At 39.1% G+C, this 23,782-nt stretch overlaps 1 protein-coding gene across 4 annotated transcripts in view; it reads right to left on the reverse strand.

The window, feature by feature from the left end:
* Positions 1 to 1,996: 1,996 nt before the first annotated feature.
* scaper (S-phase cyclin A-associated protein in the ER) overlaps positions 1,997 to 23,782 on the reverse strand; it is a 111,189-nt gene continuing 89,403 nt past the window's right edge. For all 4 annotated transcript variants that reach the window (XM_056739901.1, XM_056739903.1, XM_056739902.1 and 1 more), the window contains 5 exons: positions 19,184 to 19,430; positions 15,501 to 15,650; positions 5,016 to 5,207; positions 3,044 to 3,092; positions 1,997 to 2,755 (listed from right to left, as the gene is read on the reverse strand). In XM_056739901.1, the coding sequence (XP_056595879.1) occupies positions 2,652 to 2,755; positions 3,044 to 3,092; positions 5,016 to 5,207; positions 15,501 to 15,650; positions 19,184 to 19,430 (742 nt within the window). In that variant the 3' untranslated portion in view covers positions 1,997 to 2,651. The remainder of the gene's footprint in view (positions 2,756 to 3,043; positions 3,093 to 5,015; positions 5,208 to 15,500; positions 15,651 to 19,183; positions 19,431 to 23,782) is intronic.

A 23,782-nucleotide genomic window follows, 5' to 3' on the forward strand; every position in this document is an offset into this window, starting at 1 on the left:
AGCCAAACTAAAATGATGTTTTTTTACTGTGTCTGAATGACAAGTCTTTGCCTGCGTAAATGCTTATGGATAGTTGCTTTAGAGACAAATAAAGATTCAGATGCCATGGCCAGAGGTCAAGAGTTACATCTTGGTTCAAATTCCGTCTCTAATTTAATAATTTAGGACTAATTAAATAAGCGCACACTTAAGCCAAGTTCATGTTTGTACAAAACAAATCTTTAAACTCTTTACAAATGACAGCTCTCTCGTTGTCTGTCAATGTCATTGTAAAAGTCAAAGCCACAGTGAATCGTTTAGAAATAAAAAACGACGGATTTAGAGTTAAACTATAGTGTTTATAATATGACAGTATTATACATATATATAATTTTATCTGACCCGTTTAATTTAAACGATCCAATTCATATCTAAATATCTAGCAGTATTATTGATAATGAAAAGAGGAATTGATGTCTAGTTGTTATTCATAATATCCGTGGAAGAAAAAAGGCGAACGCATCCATTTCGATATTTTTCGTTCGGTTGCTTTAATTAACTGAACAGTATGCATGTTTAATACCCTGTAATATATCAAATGTTTATTGTGAGTTTATTAAAAACATTGTCAGAGGCTATTGTAATAGTTACTAATACATATTTATTTAAATTGAACAGTCGAATATTTAAATATTTATTTCATACTGATAAGTTTATTCTTATGAGCACAAATCTGACACAATTTAACTCGATTACCTATTAAAACAATAATGTTATAGGCCAACTCTTCATATTAGATATTTTTAAACAGCAAAAAATCTTTGATTTAACGTTATGTAAACACTTTCTAACAATTAACTTTTAAAGGACAACATCCACGTTTTTTATCAAATCAAAACATTAATACATGGCCTATTGAACACTCTATAAAATATTCTGCATGCAACACTTTCGTTGGTATTTCAATATATGTTGTTTTTAAACGTTCAAAATGCACATCTGCTTCTTTAAATGTTCATCTATATTTTGACAGGAGAAACACTCATCCAAGTCATATTTTCAAAAGCGATTTTCCTTTGAAACATCATTCAAATGTAACTCAAATTAAATGTAGAAAATGAGAACCATATCCGTAAACTCAAAACAAATTCAGCAAACAAATTCCCTTTTTAAAAATGTGAACATTCAAGATTCACCACAGTTTTTTCTGTCATGCCAGCTCTGACACGATCATGAGAATGTCAAGCTCTCTTATTGTTGTGAAATAGCAAATAATGGTGTCGGTCTATAAAAACAGTCTGCAAATCACTGCGGAGCCTGTTTCAGTCATACTTTATTCTCCAATTCCACTAGATCTTCCATCAAATGCATATTACAGGACTGAATGTAAAAGCACTGTTCAAAAATTCTCAAAAGCAAACCCAAATGACCTCGATTCTCCCACATCTTAACACATCCACATTCAAATGTGGTGCAGGAGTGATGGGCGTTTAGAACTAGAGGTGGATCCGACCTGAGAGGCTCCAGTTTGTGTCGACACACATTGCACATTGCTGTATGAAGTGGCTCAGATGCATTGGTGTGTAGCTGAGTCACACAGGTACAGATCCAGCGAGAGCGATGAGGGTCGAAAAACAGCGGGCTAATTGTGGTGCCCTCGGGCCAGCGAGGACCTGCGTCTGGATAAAAGGCTACAAGCATTTTACAATGCAGTTTAACCCACATTTCCAGTTTTCACCATTTCTATTAGCAAGCTGCCCATTTAGATCTGTTGCTTAAAAAATTATTAAAGATTGTAGCTGGTGCATCCCCAACACCAGTATGATAAAATTCTATTAAAACATGGATATGTAAAAATATTCCTTGCAAGGAAATGTGCATCTTTCAGTTTTATTTGTTGTCCGTACAACAGAATAATGAGAACATGTTTTGGATGAGCAATCGACAGGGCGTCTTTTGTAAACATCAATTTTGAGTTTTCTGGAAGAAAACAAACAACTCCGATACAACGTCAGAATTCACATTATTACATATTTTATTTCAGCCGTCACAATCATACACACTTGTCTTAAATGAAACTCGAGAACGAGTGTGTTAAGGAAAAAGGTGTCGTGTATAAATTACAGTATAAAAAACTAAATCAAAGAAACAAAATGACATGTCAGCTACAGGAAGAAATCTTCATTTATGTATTCCAATCAACTGATGGATGACGTACCTCGTCATTCTTTTTAAATTAAATATGAGCTTATGCTTATTCTACTTTTGTTATATTTACAAAACGATGTACAACAGCGACCACCGAAAAAACAAACAACAGCCACAAAAGTCAAACTGAAAATGTAGAAAGTTTCTTCTGGGAAACACAAGTTCACTAAGAATTTTACTTTCAACTATTTGTAAACGTGGTTTATTGCTATAAATAATTGTGAGGACGGTCAGTGTGTCAAAACAGTCATTTTTACTTTAATGTACAGTTACTAGGTATCAACCTCTCGCAAATCAGACTACCAGTTCACTCCAGTTAAAAGTTACTGGTGAAGTGGATGACTGTCATTCTTATATCATAAACGCCTTCCAGGACACTTTGTATTGAAGTACACTGGGTTTATAACCAATGTGGGCTATGTGCTCTTGTAAGTGACTACACCGTAAGTGTGCGCTTTCTTCTCTCACTCCTCCTGCTTGTTGAGGAAGAACTGTAGCGCGGCGTCCCATTGGTCTCTGGGGAATCGGTTGGAGAGGTCGCAGAAGTCCAGAGGAGCCCATCCCTTCTCTGATGGAGAAACACAGAGGTTTGCAACTAACATGAGTATTGAAGAATAAAGAGGCGTTCACTGAATCAAAGTCGAAAACCCTCTTCGTTTTAACTAATGTAAGTTTGAACAAAACCTCGCTGAGTCAAGACAACAAATGCCTTTTCTAACGCTCAATCTGTATATTTAAGCGCACATGTTTGTTCAGCTCTCCACCTCCATCGGCGCGAGGAATCATGCACAGCGGATTGTTTGACCTTGTTTTTGCGCAGGGTCAATCGTGGCAAATAGTGTGGTTAAGATCTCACCTGCTTGTGTAGCCCTGCTATCCGATTGGCTGTCGCTGTTGGCACAGTCCTGGAATAGACAAAACCGAAATCAAACAGCAGATATTTTATACGTTACCCACGCCCCAGACGGGGTGAAACGGAGAGGAGAACGCGTGTTGTTTTAAGAAAATCTGCACATCTCAGCCGTAACCTCTGGTAGATCTTTAGTAGTGAGAACGAGTGATTCACAATATTTACATTTACAAATGACCTGCTGTTCATTTGAATATATCAGCGATATAAAGTACGTGTATTCAACGTAAAGGAAAAGTCAAATCAGTTTTTATTATTAATGCATTTCTTAAATTCAGTATACTTCATCTTAAATCGGGCAGGTCAAATAAATCAATCCTAGCTATGTCATGACATGACCCGCCCCTTTTCCATAATCTCATCTACTGATCCCTTTCTCTGTCCCCCTTCCTTCTCTTTTTACATCGGACGACTAGCTTACAGAGAGGGCATGTTGTTTTAAGAAAATTTCTTAGCCACAACCTCTACAGATTGTCAAGTCAAATCAAAAGAGGATCATTTGCATATATATGTTGATTTCAAGTAGATTGGCACATCAGCCATTTTTCAAATTGGGAAACAACAGCAATTTTCCTCCAATCTTAAAGGTTCGTAACCCAGAGTGGACGAAGCTTGCGTCAGTGACGCGCTGCCGAGGTTCAGGATGCTGTTTGTCTTTCTATTGTTTGAACAAGATGACAATTCCCTGTCCTTGCTGGAGCAAGAGCTAATCTTTCCTTAAGTAGCAGCAGCGGCGGTGTAGTGTGGGGAGCCCTGTCAGGACAAAGATGAAGAGAGAGGTTGTTTACAAGAGGCTCAAGCAGTGGCAGGTAAATCCACTCGTACAGACAGAGGAAACCATCCATCTGGGAGATGGAAGCGCTTTGTTTGGGGTGCGGGGGGCGGTTTAGGAGGAAAAACAAGAAAGGGGAGGGAAAGAAATGGAGGGTTTGTACTGAAAGTGGATTTCATCCAGGAGATGGTGAAGTGTGTGGATCTTATGCCACTAATGGAAGCAACAGGAAGTGCAACCAGTATTGACTTAACCGTGATATAACTTTGATTATTCATATTGTGTCGATATGACACACATGATACTATGGCTAATAATTCAGCGGCAGTATCTTGTTGTAGCTGGTGGTGGTTTTGCGTATAATTTAAATCGAGCAATAATTAAACAATTCATATATTAATCAATGAATCAAATTAAAGAAGTATTTGACAAAATATATTGCAACATTATTTTTATCATAATCCTTTAGGCCACCAATAATCCTAAAAATGTGAAATTCTACATTTCCTAAAAAATGTAAACGCTCTCCCTGCTGCTATTGTTTGGGCAAACAAGTAGTCCTGTATGACATATGTGCCATTTGTCAAATCTATTTGGCACAAGGAATATTTTTTTAATGCACTGTATTATTACAACAATCACAAATAACTGTAAATATAATTGATTGGAGGGCCGCATGATAAAGGTCGAATGATAATCACGATTCATTTGCTCAAAATTTTTATTCACGATTATTCAGTCAGCTTTTATTTCCCTTTACTTTATTTATTACACTTTCCAGTCGATTAATATGTTTAATCTGCCGATGTTGAACTTTGACCTTATCGTGATGATGTTTTGTGCTTGATTTTACACATCACAACAATTATGCTAAATAAATCGTAATAATCTTGATACTTTGTATCAATTACAAAGTGATTCATGGTGAACTACTAACTGATTATGAATTCTTTTATTTTACTTATTGAATAATGGGATTGTAAACACAAAAACAAGTCCACGCTTTTAAAAAGAATGTGACACTTTTTGTTGTAAATTTTGAGTCATTTTTTGTTGATTTTGTGATACATAAAAGGGACAACACAGGAACGAGGTTAAAAGTAACACATGTGAAGCAAGTGATGTCATGAAGCTCATGTGAAATACCTGTATGAAGGTGGCCAGCAGCACGCAGCTCATTTCTTGTTGTAGGATGACCTTGTTCTGCGGGTTATTGTAGCAGGCGCAGATGAGCGACGGGAAGAGCACTTTGATGAGTCGCGGGTGGCTGAAATACTGGAACGGCAGCTGACACAGTTTCTGCAGAACGCTGGGCTGCAGGCCAGACTGCACGATCACCTGGAACACACACATGCAACCGGTGAGGCCAAAGCCACGGGCAGCTGTAAATCAACCCGCCCCTCGCTGCCCGTCCCACGCATAAATCTGCCACTAAAACAACACACAAACAGCCATTAAGAGGAGAAATAGAGGGCACTGCCTCCCAGCGTACAATTACACTCCATAAAACACAGACAGGGATGCCTCATCCACTTCTGAACGTACGGCGGTTCAGATCCGCCCCATGGGAGGACACGCTCGGTCGTTCTGCAAAATGACAGGAAGCGAATGTCGATCGCTGATAGATGTTCTTGTGCAATCGCAACCTCAGGGGGTCCTAATAAGCACTTGTTGGTCAGCTTTTGGAGCTGAACCCTGCGTGAAACACAAACTGGACCTGTCCCACTTTAATAAATGAAGTAATACCCTTAATGGAGCTCATCCAGCGCTTCCATTCATCACCGCTGTCAATCACACCATCAAAACCAAAAGAGCGCGCCCATGGAATTAAAACCAAATCATGTCTGATCAAACGCAATGCGTGGGATAACAGGGCTCTCATTGCTACAAGCTTCCGATTAGGAGAAATTTGGGACCCTGGGAAGGGAACTAAAGAGTCAGAAGGTCACCACAGTAAATCCTGACAAGAGGGATTTGGGGCAAATAAAGAAAGGGAGCATTAAACAGTGCCTATTACAGGTACACACATCCATCCATTGCCGCTCGACCCCAAACGCAAACCATAAGGGGGGGACCGGGGGGGACATAAATTACCAGGATTTACAAGATTTTAAAAATACTCTTAACAATACTTTCCAGAGCATGCTCTGCTTTAATAATACCCTTCAAGGGTTTAAGAGCACGATAAACAAAGTGATAACTCACCTCTTTTATCATTTAACAGGAGAAGCGTCTTAAAACGCCGTCCTACAGCAGCGTTCAAAGGCTTCGGGCCCATGTCGCTCTGCATTAAGAACTGTTTAAAGATACCTCACAGAAATGACTCAAACAAGCCACCGTGGAGCCCTTTAATGGCAGAGGTATCCTCCTGTATTGACTAAACATGGCTCAGAGGATTTTCGCCGAGCTCGCATGGTAATGTTCTTCTGCGCCGGAATGCATAGAAAAGCAAACTTCCTGCGCTTCAACAGCAGCATCATCATCAAATGAAGAAATGAGTCAAAAATCAGATCTGGTTGTTTTCAGCTAGGAGCTGCGTAGTGTCAGAGAGGGCGAGAAGAAGGAGGGTCTTTTTGGAAGCCAAGTTGGGAGTACAGAATCAATCTCCTCTGTCGGTTCTGGACAACGTGGGAGCGAGAGATACAGTTGTATTGTATAATTCACAAGATGGTGATAAATGACAATGCGGCAGACTTATAAGATACCAGTTTACCTTATTAGCCCTTCGCGCCTTCCCTGTACCCTGTACATTCAGTGCTTGAAAAAATGAGCGATCTTAGAGCGAGTTCACATCACGAGTTGAGAGGTTGTGTAACAGAGGGAAACAAGAAAGGCATTCGAAACTTATTTTACTGGGCATGTTTATTGTTTTTAATGACAAAATTGGAGAATAAGCAGAATTAAAATGGTCATGTTTATCTGAATTGCATCTTTACGTAATGAGATTTTTTTGTACAGTATTTTCAAGTTGAGCCTGATCTCAGGAGAATTCGTCACTATTTTACGAGGTGTCTAATTTGTATGATATCCTATGATGTGAATAGTAGAAAAATGTACGATTCGTAAAAAAGTCATTCAGAGCCCAAGTCATAATTGTCTGGTAACATTTAAAATTCTCAATTGGCCCAGTTAAGGTTTCATACATTTTTCGCCCAAGCAATTTTTTAGCAGGTGTTTGTGAAATGTACAAACATTTTATTGACCCAATGCAAAAATTTTGAAGCAATGTGAAAAAAAAATGTGTACGATTTTTTTCACGAATGACTATAAATTAGCCACCTTGTAAAAAAGTTGGTGTCAGAATTGCCGTGAGCGTGTCTCGGCAAATTCCATCAATTTTGTGTAAATTGTTTACGAATATTTATCTAGAAATGGTTAATAAAAATGTACACAAATCTGTTTCATGAATGTGTGTTTCGGTCTATGGGGGATGCGCTTTGTGCCCACAAATCAAGCAGCCATCTCATAATCCTTCAGCACGCGGTGCTTCATCTTCACACGCCTAAACAACATGTCCCCCTCAAGTGTCCGCGGGGGGATAAAAAACGTACAGCTCATGGGGAGCAGAGGTTACCTCCGGCCCCAACCCAGGCAGTAAACTCACCCATCTCCCTCTGACCCGGAGTAATGGCCCTGCCCCTGACCGGCCCCAAACTTGGATTAGGAGCTCGGCCAAGTCCTCCAGTACCAGTGTCTGCAGAGGTATCCATTCAGTCACTGACATCATAAAAGCAACGGCAGGCGTTTGAACTTGCGATTCCTCCCCCTCTTAAACACAGATGGCCATAAAGTAAGGAAGAGACGGGGTCGAGCGTCTAGTGTTGTCTCAAGTAGAGAGGCAGTAGTGTTTTCAAACAGGGTCATTCTTTTACGGGTGGCCCGTTACATAACTCCCAGCCTGTCAACTCAAAACAAAGGGAGAGTAAAGTTAACGCAGCGAAACGCAAACATGCACGCTCCGAGCGGCTCAAGGTGAGGAAGGAAGGAGACCTGTGAGCCAGGGTTTGTTCTTTGATGAGAAGTGGATAAGAAGGTGGAGGAGAGATGAATGCCGACAGTAAAATTGATGGACGATAGGACACGTGGAGCCTCGGCGAATATTTATAAAAAAGTCAGTGATAGATTAAAGGAAATGGTCTGGTGTAAATACGGTTATTTCAAAGTTGTAATAGACGTCAGCACTCAATGTAAATTCAACGTTTCTATTTATACTGTAAAACAACTATTGACTTAGCAGAGGTGAAACAGGACACATTACTGGATTCACGATATGGAAGTATCACAATATTTTTGAACCAAAGAACACATATACCACTGTTGCATATATTCAATAAAAAAATTAAAATAGATTTTATAGCTTTTTGTTGAACTTTGTTATGGATCTGACAACATTGAAGTTTAAAGAATGAATAACAAATGAACAGGTGTGTTGCTGAAAATGAAACTGAATTTTAATCAAATAAAAATGAAGATTATCCCCACAAAATGTAAAACATAACATTAAAAGCTTTCAATTTGACGCGGCCCACCACGACAACCAATAGGATTAAATGGTTGTAATATGGTAAAGAACTTGAAATACCGTAGAGTAAAAAAAACACTACATATTGAATTTTTGTGTCACGATATACCGTGCGCTACAGTATACACCTACAGAGATCATTTCAGAGATTGCTTTTCTGGCTTTGAAATGTACTATTTGTAGGTGTGTGTTTAGGTAAATGATCATTTTTGTTTAATTCTGTGAACCACTAACAATACTCAGACCTCAAATACTGAAAAGAAAACAAGTTCAAATTGATTTTTAAGCAAAACAACAGTAATATTGTATGTATATATGAAGAGTAAAAAGTGTTGTTTAATATTGTTATTGTGATAACCTAGATCACAGTTCTCATGTGTCTTGTCATGCTTCAGTCTTTCACATGTCCTGTTGGATGACTGGATGATTTTTTTGCAATTTAACAGACACTAGACATCTAGAAATTCTGATTTGAAATGAAAATCAGGAATAGTCTCTTAATTCATTCCGTGGATATATTGTGTGGTGTTTTTAAACGGACAGAATATCTCACTGTTCTTCAGAAATGCAGAAAACATAATCATTTTGTTTTTCTTTTAATACACGCCAGAAAAACTAAAACAATAAACGATTAGCAGCCACCAAAAACCCGGTTGTCACGAAATCTAATTAACATGAGGACAGAGAGCAAATTTACATCCAAATGGAAATTAATCTACTGTATATGGAACGGAAACTGAAGCCAAAGAAAGTGCTGAATATATAACTACTAAAATCGTCTGGTTTCAGTCAGACGTACGGACTAGAAAGTGTGTGTGGAACTGGCATCGAGCCCCCCCGACATCTTTTTTTCAACCAGGAGCGTAATTTGCTTCATTATAATTTAAAGCTGCTTAAAACAAGCCTATCTAGCAAACCATCGTATTGAGAAATATGTTTAACGTGCGTTTTTAAAAGGTTTTCCAGCAATAACCGTTACTTTGCTTCCAAGTGCCGTGTAATACAGGCCTAAATGCTGTTTTTAAATAGAAACGGGAGGTGATGACCTCGATGCAAATGTGCCAAGACACCTCAGCACAAATGTGTCCGCTCTTTCAAAACAACCACAAATCTCTTGCTCCGCCTACAGATGAAGCAAAGCAAGAGGATGAGAGAATGTTGGCTCTTCTGATAAGACCGGAGGACAGCCTACATACACAAATGCAAAGAGATCACTCAGAAGAGGAAGTTATGGCTGAGCAACCTTATCTGAACAACGCCTACCGCCCCCTCTCAGCCGTCCGCCCAGACGACCTGACGGCGACTGGTACACGGGCGTAAACATAAAATCAAAAGACAAAGAGAACTGTCGTTCCCTCGAAACAGAAAGAACGTTTGTTCTCATGAAAACGCCATAAAACCGATCAGTTGGCAAAGGATCACTTGAATTATTACCCTTTGCCGAATAAATCAAGTGTCATCTTCGATCGCGCGAAAGATAATCTTTACTTTTCGAGGAGCCGGTCTGACCTGGATCGCGCTCAAACGCGGTATTAGACGTAAATGGGGCCTTAAACTCTGAAAGATTTATGGGCAAACAAACAAAGTAAAAAGATGAAAAAATCTGACAATGCAAGAGTAACTTCAACTGTATTTCACCCTTCAGGGAGGGCGTAAATCTGCCTCGTTGCCGCCCGTCAGCCGCCGGGAATCAAAGGCGTTTCGGCGAATTCCCGAAACGCCGGCTTGCGGTGGTCTGGTCCAGGCAAGCTAATCACAGAGGGTTGGGTTATCACTGCGCTGACGGACTGTTGAAGGAACATTTCAACGAAAGTTAAGGTGGGATTAGAGCGCTAGGAACAACACTAGGCTTTGAGGGCACGCGAGATAGCCTTGCACTTGTATGGAAGTACAGTACACGAGAAGAGGCGATAGGTGAGGGGAGATACAATAAGTGTGCTGGATTAGCTCCATCTGGCTCTGATGTAGGTAAAATGGTCTTTTAAAAAAATCTTAAAAGCATTTGGTAAAGTGGTAAGTGTATATAGATAATAAAAACAGATTTTCGTTAACATAGCAGTGTTAACATTATATTAGCTAGAAAGTTAAAAGTATGTCTGGTCAGTATTATTTTGGGTCGCCAGTAGAAGAACCATTACACGACCAATTTTAAAAATTGTGTATTTAATCAAATTAATATACAATATTTTTTTATTTAATAAGATAATCATACAATAAAACATTACTATAAATGAATATTAATGAAAAATAAAAAGTTATATTATTAGCGACTAGGCAGACCGATCAACAAACATAGACAAAGTTAAAGGGATCGTTCCCCCCGAGAATTCAAATCTGTCATCATTTACTTACCCTCAGTTCAAACCTGTATAAATGACTTTGTTCTGATGAGCACAGAGAAAGATATTTGGAAGAATGTTCGCAATTTTTACTCCTGGAACATCATTGACACCATAGTAGCCAAAGGTGCCCCAAAACAGTCCTAAATTTTTCAAAATATTGTATTTTGACAACCTGAGGGTGAGTAAATGTGGATGAAATTTTCATTTTTGAGTGAACTATCCCTTTAACGTTGGCCAGATGCGTGCGTATGAAGAAATTGTCTATTGCTATTTTACTTTGAATAACCCTGTTGCCAAAAGAGCCCTGCCCAAAACACAATAGAACTGTTGTAAAGGGAACTGTATTGGTTTTAATGGAAACTACAACGTGTCACTGGTATGTTATAGATTCTGTTTGTGGGGTGTAATCGGGCAGATCAATCCTATTAAAATATGGCCCAAAACACACTAAAATAATCACACAATTGTGGTTTGTAGTAATGTAAAAAGATATTGGTTCATGAGGGTGTGTTAAACCAATAGAATTTGTGTTGTTGCTTCTTATTGTTTTTCACCAGGCAACGTTTGGCTTTGTTGACAACAACAAAATCGACAAATTACGCAATCTGGAGTCTAGCTTAGGTGCCAACCATAAGAACATAATTCTACAAAAAGTCAATAAAACAACAGTACTGTACTTAGAGAATGGCAAAGGTCAAAAATATTTTCTTTCACTAAACCCCTTTGTAATCCCTTCCGGACACTTGAAACATCCAGCGGTTGTAATGCTCAAGCTTGAAAAGGGTCACAATCCTATAGTAACCAGAACACGCAAAACACCACAAGGTAAAGAATCAGTATTCTGGTTCTGGAGATCAAAGAAAGCCATTGAGGGTTTATACAACACAAGCGTATGGAAATAATGACAAAATTATAATTTTGGGGTGAACTGTTCCTTTAAAAGCTATTTGAATATTGGTTAATATTAACCAACAGCCCGTGCAGTCTAAACAAACTGAACGCCAAAAATGTAAAGTTTGTCTCAGAGGTGTAAGGTAATATATTTTCAAGAACGATTACAAAGACAAACCTTCATCGAAGAAGAATGTGAACCAAAATAAGAATAAATGCAAAATAAGAGCACTTATGTACATTAATAAAGTAAAGGGAAAATAATAGTTCATTTCAACTTTAAACAATACTCAAAATGAATTTCCATTGACGTTGGTCATCACTCAAAGACTTTATGCCCCCCTTGAGTACAAACAAACTTCATTGCAACTACGATGGTACATATCTCACACTCTCAATGTTTTTTTGGGCGAGGGGTCTGAACAACATCCATGTGGAAAAAAGAAATCTCCACCGGTAGATTTTCCTACCTATTTGAGCGACGTTATTTCTCAAACACACACATGTAAACATAAGCTGGCGTGCCGGCACTGAATCAGAGTGCATTATGGGACGGCTCAGGGTCTGCTGTCGCCTTTGTCTTCTGCCAGTGCTTACATTAGTCTGAAAGAGTCAAATATTGCCGCTCCCTTCATTTATTCTGTATGAGCACCGTGGGGATATATACCAGGACCCCAGGAACTGGTGAATATCTGACTGGAGAGGGGTGGGGATACTACAAAGTTTCCCAGCTGTTTATTTCACTTTATTCAGTTAAATAATGTCACAGAACTATTTGTGAATGGTCTGTATCTGATGTTTGTACTGGCAGATGGAAAAATACTCAAGGTGGCCTTTAATGCTAGGCTTTGTTACGGTTGCCTCTATATCGCCATCTGTGCTTGAAACATAAAATTGCAGGTTACTTTACTGGGTTTAAGGTGATAGTTCACACTAAATTGAAAATTTTATCATCATTTACTCACCCTCTTGTTATTTCAAACCTGTATGAATTTCTTTCTTCTGCAGAACACAAAAGAAGATATTTTGAAGAATGTTGTTAACCTATTAGCGACAGTACACATTAACTTGCATTGGTTTTGTGTCCATACAATAGAAGTCAATGGGTGCTGGTGCTTTTCGGTTATCAACACTGCAGAAAAGACAATAACCCAACAAAACACATCACAGAAACTAATGGTCTGTCAAAACCATCACAAAATTCAGTTTCGTAGCGTGTTTTGGGCATATTACAATAGGATTCATCACATACCAGTAGAACCATTACAGTGTCCATTAAAACCATTATCATCTTTAATGGTTCCTATTGTTTTTTTCAGCAGGGAACATAGTTTATTGGAAATATCTTGTGTTCTTCCGAAGAAATAAAGTGATACAGGTTTGAAATGACAAAGGGGTGAGTAAATAATGACAGAATTTTCATTCCGCGGTGAACTATCCTTTGAAGTCAAATGATGTCAAACTGACAAAAAAACAGTACCTGACAGCTCAATTTATAAACAAAAGCCATTTATTTTTCATTTTTATGTACTTGTTTAAAGCTGCAATCTGTAACTTTTGCCTCTTTATCGCCATCTCTGTTAGAAACATAAAATTGTGGGTGACTTTATGAACTTGTATTCACTTGGGTTGAAAACCAACTGATATTTTTCGCCAAATTTGAACTGACAGCTCGGAATATAAATATTTTTTTTTACATTACAGTTGTAAATCAGATAAGACACAACATGAAATAAAAGTATAAAAAGAATGATATAATTTAATTTCAATAATCAATAATATCAATATTCTAAATACAGCAACAGCTCTGGGTTCACATTTACATCTAATGTTGTTGCTCTCCGTGACACTGTACATTTATGAAAGAGGCCAAAGACATAATCTCAACCTTTGCATGAGCTCAACCTTTGATCAGCAACAAATGCCAACAAATGTAAGATGATGCGATGGAGGAGCCACATCACAACTCTCGATTCATCACGTCAACGTGCAATGACTGCACTCATGCGGTAGGTGCGTCCAATAAACTGATCGACATTCACTTTATAATTGACATGACTTCCCAGCAAGCATTTTGGCCAAATCTTGTCAAAACCGAGTATCTTCACCATATTTTCCAAATCCCTTCAGGCACCTGGCAGTTCCCGTGTGTTTTTAATAATAAACCCTGACGTGCACTCAAACGGCGACATAATAAGGCAGCCTGCATCCTGGAGGGAAGTCGCAGGTTTAAAGACTCCCCGACCCGGCGTTTTTCAAATTAGCAAAGTGGGCTGGGAAGATATGAATATTCACGAGGCGTTATTCCCAGTTTGCCCGTCGTTTAAGTTGCCCCGCTCGAGCACAAAGCCCAATCATCTGTCACGCCTCCTCTAATTCAATCATCAACCCTCATTCAATTATCCAATATAATATGCAAATCAGCCCAACAATGGCCAACAAATGCTAATTACCTACATCAAAATAATTAAATTGGATGGCTGTGGCGCAGAAGGACCGCACCGCCGTAAAAACGCAAGCCGTTTCTTTAATTAAGAGCAAAAATGTTTTAAATTAGAAGCCCATAAATTGCCAGGACACTGACCTCTCCCTTCCCCTCCCCCGGGGGGACATTAAGCAGTCACGGGGCGATGTTTCACGTGATGCGAGAATAACTAAAACCCGACCAAGTGTGGCCTAGTCACACCTGCCATACTGTCGGCGGGTTCCAGGTAAACGGAGCATGCAACGAGTATCAGAGAATTCCACTTCTTCATGCCAGGCTGATCTGTGATCTGTGCCGTCAGGTTCGATCGGCCCCCTTCGACACCCCTCCACAAAGAGAAGGCCCAACTGCCAGGCGGAGGATAACAATGCCTGTGTTTCAGACTGCACAGAAGAGAGCCAACAGAAGTGGCAAACTCGCTGCATTATTCAACAGCTTCCTTTTGTTGCTATTGTGTCGGTGGTTTGTAAGGAGAAAAGTACACCTGCTCTCGATCAAATGATGACCAAACAGTATACTCACCTCTGGGATGGAGTGAACAGTATCCCTTTGAAACTCTAAATGCGACTGAAATACTATACGATGGCCTATTTGCAAATACTGAGATGATTTCATATAAGCATTTTTATGCAAAAAACATTTTAAAATTTCCACCCCCCTTAAGGGGTCATTTGACTCCGCTAAAACGAATATTATGGTTTGTTTTAGATGTTATATGATGTCCATACACGATTTAGGGTTCAATAACGCTGTATTTTCCACATGTGCATGTTTGTATCTCATCTTTGCCCGCCTCTCTAAAACGTGCAGATTTTGTACAAAGCTCATCGCTCTGAAAAGCGAGGTGTGCTATGATTGGCCAGTTAACCAGTGCATAGTGATTGGTCAAATACTGCAAGCGTGTGACGGAAATGTCTTGCCATATTTGGAACATCAGGTCAATGCAATTGTCCTGACAGGTACCCCCACCTTACTTGCGTATGCATTTTGGTGGTCTTAGTCAAATCATACTTCAAACTGGCGTAGATTTGTGAGGGTTTGGTTACACGAGGAGTTTCAGGCAGGTCTGGGTGAACATTCACTGTTAGATAGAATGCATCTTTTGTTCCGATACTTTAATTGTTGCAATTTTACGTGTCTAATACATGCATTGGTAACTTAAAACACACCAAAGACATGTAAAAACACGTGTTCGTGCCATATGAGCCCTTTAAAGGTGGCCCTTTAACAATTTAGGATTAAAAAGGTTCAATTCACTGCAACAACTTGTGTGTGCATTCGATTCAAATTGTGTGACTCATCAAAATGCATTAAATATTCACGATGCCCGATTACACATTCATGAGACATGCGTATGTATTATGTAACGGTAATAAAGAAGGTAGACTCACCTGATTGTCTAGGTGATTGACAGTGAAATAACCCACGCAGATGATGAGCTCATGAAGAAGCTCTTCCGAGCTCTGCTGAGAGCAGAACCACAACAGCGAGCTCACGATGTGCCTGAAGGCCAGAGAGAGACACTCGGCTCCTAAAACAGACTGAATACAATATACACAGCTTTAGAAAGGGATAAGAACAACGTAATACGTAAGTGAAGTCCATTTAAAATATCTGTTTAAACTGACATTTGACATTAATAAAACAATCTAACTGATGTGAGGTCACACCCAGCTAACAAAATATGAACGTTCTAAGAACGTTAAGCTAACGTTCCCATAAATGTATCAGTGTTGTTTTCTCTAATTTTAAAGGTTTCACTAACAATGTAAGGGTTCTTTTATGATACCATTGTTTTTATAACATTTAGCAATGACATGCTGTATAACGTTGTTATTACTCTACAGTAAGAGCTTTTATGACAACGTTAGCCAAGTTCTTAAAACGCTCCCTGTTTGCTGCATTTATTGATATCGCATAAAATTTTACAGCTAAAGCGATACATTTTAATTACGTCGTAAAGACATTTATGTTGATTAGAAACAGTAAAAACAATTTGATAACACTTTACAATTAGGTTGTTTTTGTTAACATTTGATAATGCATTAGCTAACTCAAACTAACAATAAGTTTATTTATCTTTGTAAATGTTAGTTAATGTAGATACAATTATTCATGTTAGATCAGTGAGCAACTTATGTTACAACATCTGATTTTAATAACGTTCTAGTAAACGTTGAAATTAACATTAAATATGATAAATAAATGCTATAAAAGAATGGTTCACTGTTAGTTCAGGTTAGCTAATGCATTAACTAATGATAAAAAATACAACCTTTATTTAGTGTTAAAATAGTAGAATAGTGGTAGAAACTACGTTAAAGTCAAGCAACATCTTGACCGCGCCATTCAAGACAAACATGTCATACGCTGCAGGCCTCGTCTATTTTTCCTCCAGTAGGCCATACGGCACGAGAGAAGAAGGTGAAACCTGTGGAGCGCTCTGGAATCAGTAAGTTTTACAGCAGAACCCCCCCAATTCCCTTAACGAAAGAGATGCTATCTGCTGGACTACAGACAGTATTTATTAAACATGTCAACATGACTGAGCGACTCGGGGTCACCACTGAAACTACTGAGATTTTCTGCCGGGTGGGAGAGTATTCGGGATCGAGGGTCTAAACAATCACAAACAACAATACCTGAACATCTGAGCACATGTGAAGGGAGCAAGACGTTGGGTTTTTACCACCAGGGACACAATACATCAGTCTCGTTACCAAAGCATGGGGCTGTAATAAGTTGGAAATTCAAAAGGTGATGGACATTTTTGTAAAAAAATGGAATTCGTATATATCTGAGATGGCACACGGCTGAGTAAATTATAAGAGAATTCTCAGTTTTGAGTGAAGCGTCCCTTTAAATCCGTGGCTGTGTTTTAAAAGAAGATGTGCAACCTGAACCACTTAGTTTATGTTTATACTCGCACATTGAGTTTGGAAATGGCTTAACCAGCATGACACCAGCTCATTGTGAAAGCTCATCTACATCAACTCATCAATAACTTTTGATGCATTTTCCAGAAGCACTGTTGATACCCTTCATGTTGTGTTGATCTGAACTACGTGAAGCATTACTAAAAAACAATTTATTTAAAGGAACAGTACACCGGAAGAATTTCACTGAACGATTTAACCTTCAAAGCCCACAAAGATATACGCAAGCTAAGTGTAGCACACAAGTCACATGCATGATTTTTTAAAGCTCGAAAAGGCTTAGATTTGTAGCATTAAAGGGGTAATTTGACACGGCTAAAACGAATATTATATTTTGTTTTAGATGTATTGGAATGTGTTTACACGATTACAGTTTCAAAAACGCTGTATTTCCACAAACATGCATGTTTGTATCTCCTCTTTGCCCCGCCTCTTTGAAACGTGCAGATATCTTACAAAGCTCATCGCTCTGAAAAGCGAGGTGTGCTATGATTGGCCTGTTAACTATTGCTTATTGATTGGTCGAATACTGCAAGCCAGTGACGGAAATTTAACGCCTCTTACCATATTTGGAACATCAGGTTCAAAGCAATTGTGCTGACAGGTACGCCCACCTTACTTGCGTATACATTTGGGCGGTCTTAGTCAACTCATACCATGAACTGACACGAGGTGTTTCAGGCAGGTCTGAGTGAGCATTCGCTTTTAGATAGAATGCATCTTTTGTTCCGACACTTTAATTGTTGCAATTCAGTCTAATACATGCATGGGTAACTTAAAACACACCAAAGATTCATATGACCCCTTTACAAATTATTTTTATCCAATGTGATTGAATAAAAAGCCCAACCAGAACATTATTACAAAATCTTTTGAGTTCGGTCTTAGATCAACATGATGGTGAGCAAACAATGACACAATTTTCAGTTTTGGCTAAGCAATCCCTTTAAAATTCTTATAATACTGACTCCCAGTTTGAAAAGGAGAATCCAAGTAAGAGAGTATCTACATGGACACATTGAAGTAATCCCAGCCTCCCCGTTCACACCTACGTGTTTGATGATTTAGCTTTCCGATAAGTTCTTCACTCTTTATCACGTTGGCTGAACTACAACCGGGGCCTGTGGACGTTATGCCGTTCTCCTTTCGCATTATTCACCCGGAGCTTTCAACACAACTGGCCTGAGGTCAGAGGTCGGGTGTGTTTACATCCCTGGGTCAACTTTGTTCATTGCAGATATCATACTAGTGGCTCTCAGGGCATCTGTAGGAAACCCTAGTTGGACCATTAGCTTTGAAGGTTACGGCTTAACGTCCACTCGTACAACAGCCTAGACGCTGGAACACAGCTATTAATGATGAAAAGCTATAAAAGTAAGCAAATGTAGAATGGCAGTCCAGAGGATGCGGTAGAAGTATCTGCACATAGATAAAGGGCAAGTCTGGCTGCGTTGTCCACTTGTTACAAAGAAAAAAAACAAGTCGCGCAGCATTACTTTAAGCAGACAGGGTGGCTGCAAAGACTTTAACTACTTTAACAGGACAATCGGCATACCGCAACAGAGATGGTCAGTGATGTCACCACCAAGCATTTTTCTGCAGCGCTCGGGAATCAAAGGAGGCAGGATATCACAGATTGTAAACAGGACCAGAGCAATAAGGTCACCCATCACACGAGGCGCAACTTCCCAGGCGGCTGTGGTCCTTTTTAGAAGATAAACACTGTTTTCTGGACTTTGTAAACCACTTGAGAAAGAACTTTATTTTTACTGCGCTCATTTAGGCGGTACAGATTAAATGGCAAGTTTACTCCGAATTAGTTAAGTTTGGAAGTGAATCAAGCTAGTTTAAATAGTTTACCCAAAAATGAAACCTCAACATTCATTCACTCTCATGGTATTCCAAATCTGTGTGACTTTCTTTCTTCTGCAGAACACAAAAGAAGCTATTTTAAGGAATGTTGGAAACCAAACAACTCTGGCCCCCATCGCTTTCCAATATATGGACACAGAACCCCCGAGACATTTCTCAAAATATCTTTTTTAATAGTGTGTGGTTTTAAGAGCCAACATGCGAGGCTTCAGACCCTGTGAATTCATGCCATGGTCCGCGTCTTATGTGAATGCCTCCAAACATACCTGAAACGCTGAGAGGTCCAGCAGGGCAAAGGTGTTGAGGAACCGTAGGCCCTGGAGGGCCACCTGGATGACGGAGGGGCTGTAAGGTCCCTGGGGACCCTCAGGGCCAGTGGAGAGAGGTTCAGGAGGGGCATTGTGAAGCAGGATGCAGTAGAGCATGTTGATGACGCCCACCTGGTCAGTGCTCTGCAGGAGGGCCGTCAACCCGGTGGGGTCCTGGCGCTTGTTGTCGAAGATGCTAAGAGAACTGGGAAGGAGAATGAAGTGTTAAATATGAAAAATGACAGAGAAAACGATACTACGGTCACATAATTGAACACTTATTCTTTATTCATAATTTGTAAAATGTTATTATAATAGTACAATCATCAATACTATGAAGGACAATTGCAACTACAAACCGTTTGAACCCTGTTAACTTCCGGGTTGTGTTCGGCTAGTGTCTAATAATCAAACTATTATATTTTATTTAATTTATTTTAATATTTTAATGCTATTATTTATTGCATGATAATTGTGTTAAATAAACGATTTGTTGAACTTTGTTGTATGTCACTCTTTGTGCGTTTGCTAAATCATACTTTAGCTTCGAGGTCTCAAACTGTAGATGCTCTTTAAACACTATTTGAGTAATTTACATTTATTATGGGTTCTTATTGGCTGCTTCTTCGTCATTACTTGGTCCATGTTATCCATTTTGAAAAGTTATATTTATATATTTTTGTCTACAAAAGTAATTGCATTATGGGATACACCATTCCACAACTTGTGCCTATAAATATATATATATGAAGTGTTTGTTTCCCAAATTAGGAAACTCAGTTTTTACATTTTTCAAAAATCAAAAAGATATAATTTTCTTATGCTTTATTGTGTTTGTTAGCTGCATTTATTTAGTTATTATGGCTTTAATCAAAACAAACCAACTGCAGTTTGATTGATATAAATTGGAATGCACAGTAAAAAAACATTATTTTTGAAATATGTTTTGGAAATTAACTCTTTTATATATAAATATATATGTACTCTTAAACAAACAAGACCAATTAAACATGAGGCATAAGACCGCTTTGTTCAACAGGTAATAACCTCTCAGCTATGACTGACACTCCAGGAATAAAAAAAGCGAATCAGGGTCGAAGCTATTATTTTATTAGCTCGGCCCTAGATGTTCCTCACTGCATCAGACATAACAGGCCATTCAAATAAGGTTTCTTATGTTTATACACCTTTCAGTCTGAATCACCGACCTTTCAAACGAATTCAGAAGCGCACAGACCTGTTCTGTAGCGCACGGGACGAGGGTGTTGAAAGGAGCCTGGGGTCTAGGCGGGGATCAGAAACATCAGAACCTAAGGTGGTTTCTTTAGCCACACAGCCCAAAGAACCAAGATGTAGTGTGTGTGGAACGTCAAGTCCCGGCTGCTTCTAGATTTACTGGCTAGACCAGAGCCGGTCCGTTCTGATATAAATAATGAAGGCAGGCCCCATCTGTGAAGAATGCCTATGGGGCAGCCAGGCTTAACTGGTAACATACAGCACTGCATGAGTCAGGAATGAACGCTCGGATACAGTGAGGGTGGCTGTGCTCAGATATACGAGGAGAGATAGGAGAGACTTTACACTTGTGAGCCCGGGATCAGAGACTGGAGTTCACAGAAAAGGAGAGAGGGGGGATAAAAACTATGGCAAAAACTGACAGATATATAATGAATGTATAGTGTGCTGACACACAGACAGAGATTGAATGAATGAACATTACTATGCAAAGTCACTTACTTAAAACACTGTGAACCGTGGGAATTATTCTTGTGAATTAAAAATGCAAAACTATTTTATATTTTGGCATATTCACTGAAGTCACCCTTTATCTTAAATTTGTAGAAATGTTCTGTGCTCAATATTTAACAAAACTTCTGATGGTGTTCTGGGCTCTTATTGGCTGCTTTTCTCTTCATTATTCAGTAAAAGCATTTAATGTGAAACAAGTTAATAAAATACAATTTTAGATTTGGAAGGTCAAAAGAAACATTTCACCCAAGTGACTTCAAACTTTTGAACGGTTGTGTAAACTGTAAAGTAAAGTCAACAGAAGTATAAACTACATGTATGTCTTATGTATGCGAAAATGAATATATACAGATTGTATAGAATAAATGTACAGAACGGAAAGAGAAATGGATATTATTTAAAGGATAATAAATTACAGAATGCATTACATACATACAGTATGTATAATCGTATGCATGTTCACTAATTATGTAAACATCAATTCTATACATACATATGTTGCATAAGTTATACATTAAATGTATTGACTGTTTCATCGAACGCACGTGCCTGGCATAAGGTAAATTTCAGGTCTGCGTTTGGTTATCGGTCTGGCTAGTGGCTAGCAATTGAACAACTTATTTTATATATAATAGATTTAGATAATCCATAATAGATAATATAATAGATAATAGATCATAGATTGATATTCATATTTCCTTCAGCAATCGTACAAGATACAGCGCTAAAAGATGCCGCACATGAAACGCAAGCGGTGAGTGAAACTGATGTCTGTGTTTTGTTGACAATGTGCTTTAGTTCAGCCTACCCCTCCCCCCCGCACACGGCGTATGATTTTGGGATTAATCGTATGGCTGTATCTATCTTTTATAAATGTGATCATACAATATTCTTTTCGAAGATACTACGTATGCAATACTTTTCTATAGGTACTCAAGATTAATATGAGATTGGCAGAAACCCTGTGTTACGGCCGCATTAATTTATAATATTCTTTTAATGTATAATTATTGTTTAAATAAACGTAGACAATTTTAGTTGTAAATTCATTTTATTAAATAAACAGTTTTTTGAATGGGTCCTGTAGTTCGGTCACGTTTAAAGAAACCGCACGGTACTTTGACATCTAGTGGTTGAGCTTGATATCGCAGTCCAAATTCAAAATATTGGAGAGACAAGTTTAGCCAAGTAACACTTTCAGAAATAATCTACATGCACTCATATTGTTTGCGAATGAGTACTGGAAGTTAAGGGCTGCCCATGAAGACCTGCATTTGAAACTCTATCTATAACCCTTCATCCATGCATTTATGACAACCTCAATCCATTTTTTTTGTTTGTTTTATCGCTGTAAGGGAATCTAAAACAAGATTTGAACTTGTATCAAAGATATTTTCTGATAGAAGTATTCCAGTATTCCATTCCATGATTTCTGTGTGAAAGGGCTAAAGAAATGTATAGAATGCATGTCAATAAAATGAGCCCTATAAATCTATAAAAGGCAGAATGCAATGGACTGATATCTGAACTGAATAAATAAATAAATAGAGAAAAGGGGAAATGTGATTTATAAAATGTATAGATTGTGTTGAAGAAATCTATAGTATAATCTATAACATGAATGTATTGAATCAATAAAGAGATGAATAGAAGATAGAGGCAAATTAAGGATAGCATAATATGGCAGAGGATCTAGAGGAAGTTGAGGCTCTGAGCAACAAAGCTGACCTTCCAAACATAGCACACTCCACTAACCATACTGGAACATTCTGCACAGGAACAGCAGAGCCAGAGAAGAGGAAAGCCCTGGAACTCAGACAACCATCTGTCAGCCAACAGCTCTGGCTCCACCGCTATGCAAACTCACCTTCCACTCCTGGCCGTCTTGTGTTCCAGCATATTTAATTAAGAGCCATCCTACCAGATTTACAGCAGCGTGTTTGTGTGTCTTGGTGAGGACAACACCCTGAAGATTAGCAGGATTGGTAACTTCATACCACGGCGGTACATTCAAGGGGCCGAGCAGAGGCAGCCCCCTCAAGGCTGATCTGAGGTAAGATCTCCCCCTACAACAACTGCAAGAGTTTGGATTCGTGATTCAAGGGCTGATCTCTAAACAGCACAAAAAGGGCAAGACCGACAGGGTGTCACATTGCAGGTGAGGATACACCTGAACACTACACCAAGTGCACTGGAGGGGAAACAGTCCTTTGGAGGGGACGGAGTGTCAGGCTTATTGGGGGGGCATCGCAGTTTGTGAATGAGATCACCCAGAATTGGCGTCGGTGTAGGGATACAGCATTCAGCTGATCCCGGTCCTGCTCTCATCATCCACGTTGTCGTAAGAGAATCCTCAAAACTGGTCCGAGTTCATAGAGAAAGGGCAGCATCCCCCGACTGCCCTGATCGACGTCAACGTGAGGGAACAAAGAGTCGGTTCTCACAGAGTGACTGTGCATGACGTACTTCACATCTCCTGACCCTGAAACAGGAGACAGCGAGATTGACTAAAGTAGAAGGCCCTGACACAAGCAATTCGAGTCTACCCACTGACCCCAAATCAGCATCGTCTGATTAATCCATGCTTACGGCTGAACCCGTGGAAACGCTGTTAGTGTCTGCTCAGTTCACAGCGAATGAAAAGTTATAGATTTGGAACTTTGATTTGCCGTGAAACGACTTCCTTGAGGTGAATCAGTCAAGTTAAAATTGGCTCGCGCATTAGTCAAGGTCTTCAAAGTCATGTTAGAGCATGTGCACACGCTGGAATCATGGTGCAGTAGTGGTGACACAGCTTCAGATGTGGTC

The sequence above is a fragment of the Triplophysa dalaica genome, chromosome 24 (assembly GCF_015846415.1).
Source record: "Triplophysa dalaica isolate WHDGS20190420 chromosome 24, ASM1584641v1, whole genome shotgun sequence".
NCBI lineage: Eukaryota > Metazoa > Chordata > Actinopteri > Cypriniformes > Nemacheilidae > Triplophysa > Triplophysa dalaica.